Source organism: Gopherus evgoodei, chromosome 11, assembly GCF_007399415.2.
Source record: "Gopherus evgoodei ecotype Sinaloan lineage chromosome 11, rGopEvg1_v1.p, whole genome shotgun sequence".
NCBI classification, from domain to species: Eukaryota; Metazoa; Chordata; order Testudines; family Testudinidae; genus Gopherus; species Gopherus evgoodei.
The window spans coordinates 71,991,993-72,004,170 of NC_044332.1; the positions used below are offsets into that span (position 1 = coordinate 71,991,993).

The following is a 12,178-nucleotide window of genomic DNA, read 5'->3' on the forward strand; positions in this document are numbered from 1 at the left end:
TGAAGGAGAAATGTTGAAATGTGAAAGAGTTATGGTGCAGCAAGACTCTTGACTTCCTCTAACTACTGTGTAATACACAGAAACACACAGATTTAATGAAATGATGTGCGATTGGCTTGGAAAGGAAATAAGACTACTGCCTGATTTAAAGTGTCTCGGGGGGACAAAAGAAATTGTATTATGATGACATGTTACTGTCGCATTTTCACCTTCATGGCATGGCATTAACGCCGCATGGGCTGATGCGTTCATTCATTATCCTATCATGACGTATCAGCCATGTTACAAATATCACACCTTGGGCTCTGTGTTGCTGTGTAACAAGACACAGAATACACTGGGGACTTGTAACTGTCCTGCAATCTTAACTTCAGGGTTGGGGGCCTTGAAAACTGGGATCGTAATGCAAATTTCTGGGTGCATGGCAAATGCATGAGGAGGAAAAAGGCTGCAACTTTACATTTTTCACCTGTGTCTCTGAGAAATTACAAACCACACTCTTATCTTTTAAACAACAGCTTCCCTTACCACAGAATTCTCGGTCTTTATTGTTTTGACTTGTAAGCAGTCCTCCAGGGTTCTGGTGGTGCTGTTAGCCTCGGTGCTCTCTTCTGACACCTTGCTACTCTGCTTGGCACTTGCTTCGTTGTCGCCATTTTCCTTGAGGGGAGGCGGCCGCGGGTGAACGTCGTTGCGCTGCTTCTTTGTGACATGGGCATCGGGCCCGTGCACAGTCTTGACGTGCTTCCTGAGGGAACTGGGGTCCGTGTACCTCTTTGTGCAGCCCGGGATTTTGCAGACATAGGGTTTCTGTCGAGATGACAAATTTGAGGTTATTTTTAAAGCGGACTGAAATATTGTGGACATGCTTTGTGGACAAAGATAAGTCATGTCCTTACAGAACACAATGACCACGATGCTGTCAGCAAAAAAAAGTGGAGAATCTGCCTCTTAGGATCTTGCAAAGCATCTGTGGCAGATTTCTAAACTGTGATCCATGTTCTGCTGGTGGTCATGGAACACTTGGTGGTGAGCCACAGAGACCTGACTAGTCGCTTGGTACTGGCTTTACTTCTTGTTTTGGGCTGCTAAATTCAAAGACAGCTAAAAAGTCACAAAATACTTTCCTAATATTACTTTTCCACCTAAACGTGTTGCCACAGGAACGTTTCATGATTGTGGATGAGAGGGGAGGAGGTCTGAGTCATTAGAATTGCAGGGGATTGTCTACAAGACATCTCTCCATTAAGATGGTGTCTACTTTGGGAAAATGTTTGAGACCTCCTGATCTATGGAAATCCAGAGAAACTAAGCCAGGCTGGATTCTGTCTATCTAGTCTTTCGTGTATCTCCAGCACCCATCACTCTGAAATCTGTTATCGTGCAAAATAAACCACAGGCACGCAATACTTTTTAAGACAATGGCATTGTATTCCTGGAATCATGAATCATTGATCACTGCAGCAAAGTCTGAGGCCAGACATTTGGAAATAGAAGTTAGCAAGTAGCTATCCTTTCTTTTTTTTTTTTTTTTAAAAAGCTTTGATTTATCCACTTTCCAATTCCAATGTGCATGAGCACCAAAGCTGTGAAAGCTACTGCTGCTTTTGAAGGGTTGAACTGATCACAAGCACCACTTCAACCTCACAATTGCTCTAAGTACTTTTCCACCGTGACATTGGAATGGATCCATCTAAAGGAGCAATACATAAATGGTTTTCTAAGGTTAACCAAAAATGGCCATTTCTATTAGTTAGGTATCTATTTTCCAATTTGTCCGAAGAACACATGCAAAATTTCTGGGGGGAGAATTATTTAGTTAGTTAGTTAGTTTTGGGTAGAATCAAGCCAAACCAACCAACAAACAAAACTAAACCAGCACAATCACATGAACAGAACTAGAGATCTATTCTTGCAACAGTTTAACTCTCTCTGCTTCAGTTCCCCATCTGTAAAATGGAGAGATAAGTATCTACCTCACAGAGAGCAGTGGTGATTTAATGATTTAACGTTTGTAATGCTCACTTAGATTCTTGGATGGGGCAATATAGAAGTATTATTACTATTATTATAATCTGCATTAGGGAAAAGGGAATAGGAGGTGATGACTTACAAAGGTCCTTTAGCCCTAATGTCAGGGAGTAGATAATAGCTCTATTTGATATTGAATATTGAAATTTGGGATGCTTGGGATGCCTACAAAATATCTTAAGCGTTGTTCAAACAGAGGTATCTGGTGTTTGGAATGCTCTGCTTTTGCTGGTTCAAGCCCGGCAAACAATTCTAATATCTCCTTCCAAATCCTTCTCAAATACTTGAAAAGTTACATCTCTTTGGCTGGTGGAATCATTACAAGCCTCAGAAATTCGGGCACTGGATTTTTAGAGTTCAACTGCATTTCAGCTTGAGTTGGGGAAACATGTCTCTTTGGGTATGGCTACACTGCAATAGGGAGATATGATTGGAGCATGTGTAGACCAGCCTGAGAAAGTTTTGATTTAGCTTGGTAGCAGCTGCTCGAGTGTGTACCCAGGGTCCTGGGCAGGTGGGGTTAGCCTGTGTAAGCTGCCTGTGTTGCCGCAGCTTCATTGCTATTTTTAGCACGTTAGCTCAATCAGACTAGTGCGTGTACGTCTACCTGAGCTGGGAATCATACCTCCCAGCTAGGGTGACCAGATGACCTGATTTTGTAGGGACAGTCCTGATTTTTAGGTCTTTTTCTCACATAGGCACCTGTTACCCCCCACTTTCTGTCCTGATTTTTGACACTTGTTATCTGGTCAGCCTACTCCCAGCTGTACTGTAGATGTAGCCGAATAGCTGCGGACTTGCGTCACCTTGAACTTTTCAGTGAGCCAGCAAGTTTGCACCACAGTGGGGTGATGGAGTTAAAGAACAATTTTCTGGAACGACACTAGACAGCTCTTCCCTGGAAAATCCACAACAGGCCATCAGCTGCGATGTCCTAATGGGTTCATTGACAACACACAGGCACATTTCCTCATTTCAAATGAATGGTGGCCAAAGTAGTGATATACCGGCAGCCTGGAAACCTGATGCCATGAAAGCAGTAAAAGACTGAACCATATTCCTAACAGCTTTGTTACAAACTGATGGGGACAAACTTGGGGAATCTGGACCTAATTTCTTGTGAATATTGGTGGATAATTCCATCTTTTCTGAATGTGAAATTGTGGTCTAGCCTGAGTACCCAAGATATGGGGCTAGATGGATCTTTGGTCTGACCCAGTATGGCTGTTCTTATGTTCTTAGGAGAGGGACAAGGTGGGTGAGGGAATATTTTTATTGGACCTCTGTTGGTGAAAGAGACAAGCTTTCGAGTCACACAGAGCTCTGTGTACGTTCAAAAGCTTGTCTCTGTCACCAACAGAAGTTGGCCCAGTAAAGATATTACCTCACCCACCTTGTGTCCTAATATCCTGGGACTGACATAGCTCCAAATACACTGCATACAAGTGGTGCGAGGGCTATCAAAGTCCTATTGCAGCTCCCTGGATTGCTTGGTAAGGTGGATCCATTCAAACAAAATGCATTTTCATGCAGTCAGATGCAAAGTTATACACCCAGGACCAAGGAATTCAGGCTACACCTACAGAAATGGGGGACTGCCTCCTGGAAAGCCATGACTCTGAGAAAGATCTAGGGGTCAAAGCGGATGAGCAACAAAGCACGAGCTCCCAGTGCAATGGTGTGGCAAAAAGGGCTAAAGCAATTCTTGGATGTATAAATAGGGGAGTACTGAGTAGGAGTTGGGAGTTGATTTCACTTCTGTCCCCGGCACTGGGGAGACCAAGGCTGGGATACTGTGTCCAGTTTTAGTGTCCATGTTTCTAAAAGGATGTTGAAAAATTGGAGATGGGTGAAAAAGAACCACAAAAATTATTCAAGGGCTGGAGAAAATGCCTTACAGTGAGAGACTTAAAAAGTTCAATCTGTTTAGTTTATCCAAAAGAAGAGTGAGAAGTGACTTGATTACAGCATCTCTATACCTTCATGGGACGTAAATATCAGAAACTAATGGGCCCTTTAATGTAGGGGAGAAATGCATAACACGGACCAATGGCTGGAAGCTGAAGCCAGCCAAATTCAAATGGATCACAAATTTTTAACAGTGAGGGTGACTAACTATTGGAACAAACTATTAAGGGAACTGGGGGATTCTCCATCTCTTGCTGTATTCAAATGAAAACTGGATGTCTTTCTGGAGGATATGCTTTAGCCAACCACAAGTTACTGGGCTCAATATAGCGGTAGTGGGTGCAACTGAATGGCCTGTGATACACAGGAAGGCAGATTAGATGATCTAAAGGTCCCTTCTGGCCTTCAAGTCTATGAATCTATAAGTCCCGAGCTGCCCAGCCCTGGTACAAATCAGATTTGCAAGGGAGCAGCTCTAACTTACCCATCAGCTTATTACTGAGAGAGGTCAGCCTAGATATTTGGATTCAGATCTGAATACCTGGAAAGATGTTTGGATCTCGGTTGTTCATCTGGGTCCTTCTCTAGTTAAAATAGCTCAGAGAAGCATCCAAAACTTTGGAGTGCTTATTCCCATCTGAACCAAATCCGTGAAACCTTTTGAAGTTTGCTCATCACTGGGTAATACAGTATTGCTTTAAAATTCTGTCATCCATTGAAATCACTTTGTTCTGTTCTCCAGTGATCCATATTTAACTGTTACAAATTAGGCTACAGACTTGTTCCTTCATGGTTGCAAACATTACTAGAACTCTAGAACACTGTTTTTTCCCCCTTCCCGTTGTCTGCTAATTAGTAGCAATATAATTGTTAATCCTCAGCCTTAGCCGTTTGCAGCAGACCATCAAATGCGTTACAATAAAGGCAATTTCTTGCATTCCCCAACTTCTAATAGTAGGTCTTAATTAGCCAAGGTTAACAAAGCATTGCATCACACTTGATCATTGTACATCTAAAGATGCAGGTGCGACTATTTCCAAAGCATCACGACCCACTATGAAATCACACTACTATGAATCTATGCTGCAATCATGTTAAAAAGCAAGGTACAAACATGTAGGACCCTGTTTGGACTATTAAAAATTATGAATTTGGAAAGCACCAGCTTTAATTTCGAAAGCCAATCAGAAAATTTGCATACTTCAGCATCTGTTTATAGTTTCTAACATGGCTTTCATAAATATAAAGCTAATGCGGTCTGGCTCCGCAGCAAAATAAATCCAAGTAAAAAAAAATAAAAGTCTTTCATTATGGTAAATTCCTTTTTATACGAGTCCAGCATGTAAAGTGTATATTGTCAGCACAAAATTTGTTAAAAATCCACAGCACTTGTGGGGAGGATGAGTTTACCTCATTGGAATGCGTCCTGTTCTGGTGCTTTGCTCTGTCTGAAGCATTGGAAAAGGCTTTATTGCAGCCCTCATGCTCACAGACGTAAGGCTTTTCTCCAGTGTGAGATCTCAGGTGTGTCTTTAAGTTCTCCAGTCGGGAATAGGCTTTGGCGCAACCTTCAAACTAAAATAAAAACACAACGGGAGCGATTCGTCAACAACAGTGGTGGTTTTTGCCTCCTCATCTGCTTTCCATTTCTTTTCCCTTTTAGGGAGCCTGTGTTATACAAACTAACATCCACTTTGTTGAGAGAGCTTTTCCCTTACTGGGCAGAGCAAAACGATCCAAAGAGGCTTGTGATTTAGGCCTCCTCAAATTCTGGGTGCCCAATTTGTGATAGATACCGGACAAGAATCTGATTTTAAGGCTGGGCTGAGCACCTGTTCTCGGAATATTAGGCTCCCCTTTAAGATGTTTCAGGTCATGCATCCAAAAATGGAGGTCCCCCTCCGCAAATCACTAGCTGCTTTTGAAAATCTTGACCAAGGTGTCTCCATTTCACTAGCTCCAAAGCTTGTGAGACAGCCAGTTTCCTAAAGGAAAAGAGTTAAAATAGCAAGCTTTGAAGTTTCCCTAATTACAGTTTGGTTCCACTTTCCTGAGGACTCTGAGATCAGCCTGCCTGACGTTACCATCTTAAAAACCAAGATCCTCAATCTTAATGGATTCTTGGATGGCACCGAGGCCAGGGGCCTGGAAAGAAAGCAACATCTCACTGACTCTCCTTGTTTGTACTATGGAAGGATTCAGCCTCGCATCCAAAATGGCTGAGGGAAGATGAGATGCTGCCCAGTAATATTTCCAAGTAGTAGTGATTCTGAAGTAACAGCACACTTAAAACCACTGGACAGGATTTTAAAAAATGTGCCTAAAGCTAGGGTCTTAGGGTGGCATTTTCAGAAGTGACTGACTTTGGCCTATCTCTGCTCTCATTGAAGTCAAATGGGCATTTTATCATTGGCTTCAGTGGTAGCAGTTAGGCCAATGCTGAGTGCTTTTGGAAAATCCCCATACTACAATCCTTACTCAAGTGCCTTAATATGTGATCTGTCCACAGGTCCCATTTCAATTTCTGGGGCCCACAGGGGGCTCATTTTATTCAGTTCACCTAACTCTGGAATTAGGAGGATCACTTCAGGCTGCCATTTATGAAAGTATTGGCAATCAAAAGAGGCCTTTGTTCTGGAAAACCAAAAGATAATTCACTGAATAATTCAGTACCATTCAGGAGAAACAGGAACTTTTGTTGGAACCTTTTTGCCTCTCTCGCCAGCCTAGAACAGTGATCAAAATGAGTGTGAAGAGCCGTGAATCTTGGTGTTAATCTCTTATAGAACAAAACTATAGTAATGGCTCCAGACACCGTTGTCCGCCATAGTGCTTGCAACCATTCCTGTACTATAGTCCAATTTAATGATGGATGCGATTGTCAAGGTTAAGATGTATAACTGTTTAGCTAAAAGGAAGGACCACATTTGCACAGGTAATTCTGTTCTAATTAGGGTCTCACACTGTGCCCATTACCATAGTCTCTGAGTGCCTATCCTGTGGCAAGCTTCTGCTAGTAGATTTGTTTCATTCAGCATGTCGTAACCACGAGTTAACAGAATATAATTATTTTGTTCTCTCACCCTGTGCTTACAGCTTGTGGTATCATATGTCATTTACAGGTGTTGAAAAATATCACTCAACTTACTGTAAATCACTGGTAACTGAGCATACCGTAACTCACTGAGGTGTTCTAACAAAACTGCCTATTGTCACAGTAATGCAGCTAATTAAGAGTGTTCCCATTGTGGCCCAACTTTCAAATAATGGCATCTGAACAGGACAGCCAAATCCTTGGGTGCTCAAACCAGATGTTCCCACAGCTAAGCGCTGATCTGCGAATATGGAATCTGGATGTCTTATATAAAAATGGACTTTGCATTAAAACATCCCTGACCTTTGAGCTAGATCAGATCCAAACTCCGCAGCCTGGGCTCACCTCAACTCTTATTTACATCACGTTCCCATGTCTCTCTTTTTGTTTAAAATAAATTGAACGTTGAGAAATCACAGCTGAACTGGCTTGGATAAGGAAAGCTTCTGCAGAGAAGGGTACTGGCCTCAGCACCATAGAAACTCAGGATATGTCCCATACAGGAAGTGAGTTTGGGGTGCAGAGTAATGAACCAGCAATAATTTGAGTAAAACACATAGCCTGATTGACATTCTCCAGCATGTAGGAGGTGATTGACTAAGCTCCTGAGACACTCAAATTGCTTTGCAGTAGTTCCAATTTAGCACAACAACCTGGAGTTGAAACAGACTGAAATGAGAAGTGGAGCTTTGGCTGCATCTGATGAACATGACAGGGAGCTGTGAGGGAGAAGGAGGAGCTCCCCTCTGCTTTTGGCCTGGATTGGGGAGCTGATCCCCCATACTTTTAGCTGCCGCCCACTTCAAGGGCAGAGCTGACTCTTCCACTCATGTTGAATCCATTGCAACAAACAACACACTGAATACTTCCGGGTGCTCTTATGAAAGTTTTATAACACAGCGTAACTGTGCTCGGTGCTTTACCAGATCAACACAAAAAGATGGCCTTGTGCCCTGGAGAGCTTACACCCTAAATGGGACAAACAGAGGGTCGGATTGACAAAGGAGTCATATAGGAAACAAGTCATATACGATCTGATATTTTTAAGTAGAGACTTGGCGTGGTGATGGTCCAGGAGTGGAAGAGAATAGCGGGAAGATGGCAAAAGGAGGAGGGATCTGAAGGAATGTGAGGAGAGACATCTCAGGAGCAGGGAGCAGCATGAAAGCAAAAGCACAAAGGTGAGAATGGGGAATAGGATGCTGGGTCATGGTGGCTGCTGAATGCTGGATAGATCAAAGAGGGAAAGTTAGGGAGGCCGACAGGAGGAGGCTACAGCAGTTCAGATGAGATAGCCATAAAGGAAAGGGAAGGCGGGGCCAAAGTTAACTCTGCGTGTCAGCCTGAGTTGTGAGGATAGTGGAGCTGCAATAGTGATGGAGAGTGTGGAAGGGAAAAGGGTTGAACTCAATCCTTAGCTTTGTCTGCTTTGCACTGCTAGGACAACACAAAGCCAAGAAGCTGCCCTACAGGGGACGTGAAGGATTGCCCCCAGCAGAGGGGACACATTGGATGGGGCAAAGTTAGGGAGGGGATGTGCCAGGGCCAGGAGAGAGCCTTGTACAGCACAGTGTTCAGGGACTTGGTGCAGCACCAAGTCTACTCGTTGTTATAGGTCTTAATTACAGCAGACCTGGAATGCAAAAAGAGGTTATTTTAAATCCCACCAATTGGGCTGATGCACACTACGTCACTCATCTGGTCTTCAGAACTTGTCCACCTAAACATTCTGGGGGCTAGAACCTTATAGGGTATCAACTTGAGTAGCTGCCTTGACTTCAAGGGAGCTACGCCGATTCACTCCATCAGGGAACTGGCCCCACCTAGTCTTAATTTATGGGTGTAAATCACCAGATTACTTAATCTTCTGTGAGGGGAAATAGATTCTTAGGTGGAAAGCTGAATATGCAATACCACACCCTGTGAGATAGGAAAGAATTATCCTTATTTGACAGATAGGGAACTGGGGCCCAGAGATGCTAAGGGTTAGCACAATAACCACTGCATGAACCTTCCTCTCCATTAACTTTCACATCCCAAGGGGACAGCCTGCAAGTACTTGAAGCCCATTAGTGCTGAAAAATTGGATCTGAACTTGCCCAGAATGTGGGGGGAGGGTTCATTCATACAGCTTTGGTGTGACTCTCTAGTCTGTGTCCAGATATACATTCATGTGGACACGAGTCCTCCATACCATTCCACTGATCTGCACAGAGCTGTGCCCCATTGGCTCACCGTGCACTTGTGTGGCTTTTCTCCAGTGTGTCTTCGCATGTGCACCACCAACATGTACTGAGCCTTGAATGGCTTCTGCTCCCGAGTGCAGTCCTGCCAGCGGCAGACAAACTCCTTCTTCTCCCCATGGATGTGATCATTATTGATGTGCTAGCATAAGAGAAAGAAAACCAGATCATGATTAGAACAGCTAAAGCCATCACCGCATGTGTCAATCTGAAGTGCACCGAAAAAACAACAGTTCCTCTCAACAGCAGTTGTGGTCTGATGTTACGGTGGCATAAATAATGCTATGGAGCCATATGGGGCTCTTGTGCTGTGTCCGTATTGGGGGTTGGATGGCAGGGCACAGAATATGATCCATTAGACACAAGGGTAGGATGGTAACGCTGGTGTGTGATGGCTGCTGGCATGCAGAGACATACTGACCAATGTCTCATTGTTTCCTTGTACTCCTGTCTGAGTCCATCTCTTGTCTCTTGTCTTATACTTAGATTGTAAACTCTTTGGGGAAGGGGCCATCTTTTTGTTTGGTGTTTGTACAGCACCTAGCATAAAGGCCATCTATGACTAGGGCTCTTAGGCACTAAGATAAAACAAATAAACAACGATACTACTATTTCCTCAAGCACATTCTTAGCTTTTTAACTGTTCAAAGTGCTACTGATGCAGTGGACCAGGCCTTCAGCTTGTGTTAACTGGGGATTTGACCTATGCTCTGCAAAAGCAATGTGTACCCCCTATTCTGTCCAGTTGCAGAACAAATTACACACCGAGAGTGGGGGAGCAGTGGGAGTATAAATATACAACATGTGGACCATGTTCCATCCCTGAGCTCCCACCCAGAATGCTTCTCAGTGAGGGGCCCGAATGTGACCCATTGACAGAGGAAGCAAAACATTCCTCTAAATTTCCATCCCACCATCAACCTCAGCCTAGACCAGTCCACTCAAGACATCCGCTTCCTGGATACTACAGTGCTAATAAGTGATGGTCACATAAACACCACCTTATGCTGGAAACCTACTGACTGCTATACTTACCTACATGCCTTCAGCTTTCATCCAGACCACATCACACGATCCATTGTCTACAGCCAAGCTCTAAGATACAACTGCATTTTCTCCAATCCATCAGACAGAGACAAACACCTACAAGATCTCTATCAAGCGTTCTTAAAACTACAATACCCACCTGCTGAACTGAAGAAACAGATTGACAGAGCCAGAAGAGTACCCAGAAGTCACCTACTACAGGACAGGCCCAACAAAGAAAGTAACAGAATGCCACTAGCTGTCATCTTCAGCCCCCAACCAAAACCTCTCCAACGCATCCTCAAAGATCCACAACCTATCCTGAAGGATGATCCCTCACTCTCACAGATCTTGGGAGACAGGCCAGTCCTCACTTATAGACAGCCCCCCAACCTGAAGCAAAAACTCACCAGCAACCACACAACAAAAACACTAACCCAGGAACCTATCCCTGCAACAAAGCCCATTGCCAACTCTGTCCACATATCTATTCAAGGGACACCATCATAGGACCTAATCACATGAGCCACACCATCAAGGGCTCATTCACCTGCACATCTACCAATGTGATATATGCCATCATGTGCCAGCAATGCCCCTCTGCTATGTACACTGGCCAAACCGAACAGTCTCTATGCAAAAGAATAAATGGACACAATTCAGATGTCAAGAATTATAACATTAAAAAACCAGTCGGAGAACACTTCAACCTCCCAACCTTCGCAATTCTTCAACGAAAAAACTTCAAAAACAGACTCCAATGAGAAACTGCAGAACTGGAATTAATTTGCAAACTGGACACCATTACATTAGGCTTGAATAAAGACTGGGAGTGGATGGGTCATTACACAAACTAAAAACTATTTCCTCATGCTAATTTTTCCCCTACTGTTACTCTCACCTTCTTGTCAACTGTTTGAAATGGGCCATCCTGATTATTACTACAAAAGTTTTTTTCTCCTGCTGATAACAGCCCACCTTAATTGATTAGTCTCGTTAGAGTTGGCATGGAAACCCCCATTTTTTCATGTTCTCTGTATATATCTATCTTCCTACTGTATTTTCCACTGCATGCATCTGATGAAGTGGGTTTTAGCCCACAAAAGCTTATGCCCAAATGAATTTGTTAGTCTAAGGTGCTACAAGTACTCCTCATTCTTTTCTCTAATCAGACATTATTCCAACAAAAGAGAAAGGATTCCTAAGCAATCCCTGTTGAATACATTCCTATTTCTACTTAACTTAGATATGAAAAATGTCAGGACAGCCGTGCAGTAAGGATGGGTGGCAGCATCATATACTTAGTTTGTAATGCCTTGAGGGCGGGGCCTGGACTAGATGACCTGTTGAGGTACCTTCAAGTCCGACATTTCTATGTTTCTAACAGCAGAGTCACTGGCCAGTCTAGAGTAGGACAGTTCAGAACAGACTTGGAAGAAAGGGATATGAATTGCTAGGAATGCTTTACTCCTCCTTAGAAGATAACCAGCATGCAACTTATAGCAGATTTCAGCATGGGAGCCATGGCTCCCAGGCAACAAGCACCCCATTAGGCCTGTGATGAATCAGTTAGTGTGGAAGATGAGCCCTTTTTATTATTATTATTAATGTTACTGTAATAAGCAAAGAACTCAACCAGGAGGCCTCGCTGTGCGAGGTGCTGTACAAACACAGAGGAAGACACAGGAACAGTTTGCTGAGAGCTAGGTAATAATCCTGACATGCTGTTCATTGGTGACTTGATGGAGGAGGGAGAGCAATGGTGCCGTATGCCATTTTACCCATGTGGCACAAGGCCGGAATAAATTCTTGCACTTTGATTTACATTTGTTGCCAGCATAGGCCAGTCAGATGCCTCATAGCCACAATGGAAACA

General features: G+C 43.5%; 1 protein-coding gene across 1 annotated transcript in view; it reads right to left on the reverse strand.

Annotated features, from left to right (window-relative positions):
- GLI2 (GLI family zinc finger 2) overlaps nucleotides 1–12,178 on the reverse strand; it is a 266,185-nt gene that overhangs the window by 8,853 nt on the left and 245,154 nt on the right. Inside the window, exons 10-12 of the mRNA XM_030580490.1 lie at nucleotides 9,269–9,418; nucleotides 5,350–5,514; nucleotides 529–810 (exon numbers count right to left, since the gene is read on the reverse strand). Coding sequence (XP_030436350.1) covers nucleotides 529–810; nucleotides 5,350–5,514; nucleotides 9,269–9,418 — 597 coding nt within the window. The remainder of the gene's footprint in view (nucleotides 1–528; nucleotides 811–5,349; nucleotides 5,515–9,268; nucleotides 9,419–12,178) is intronic.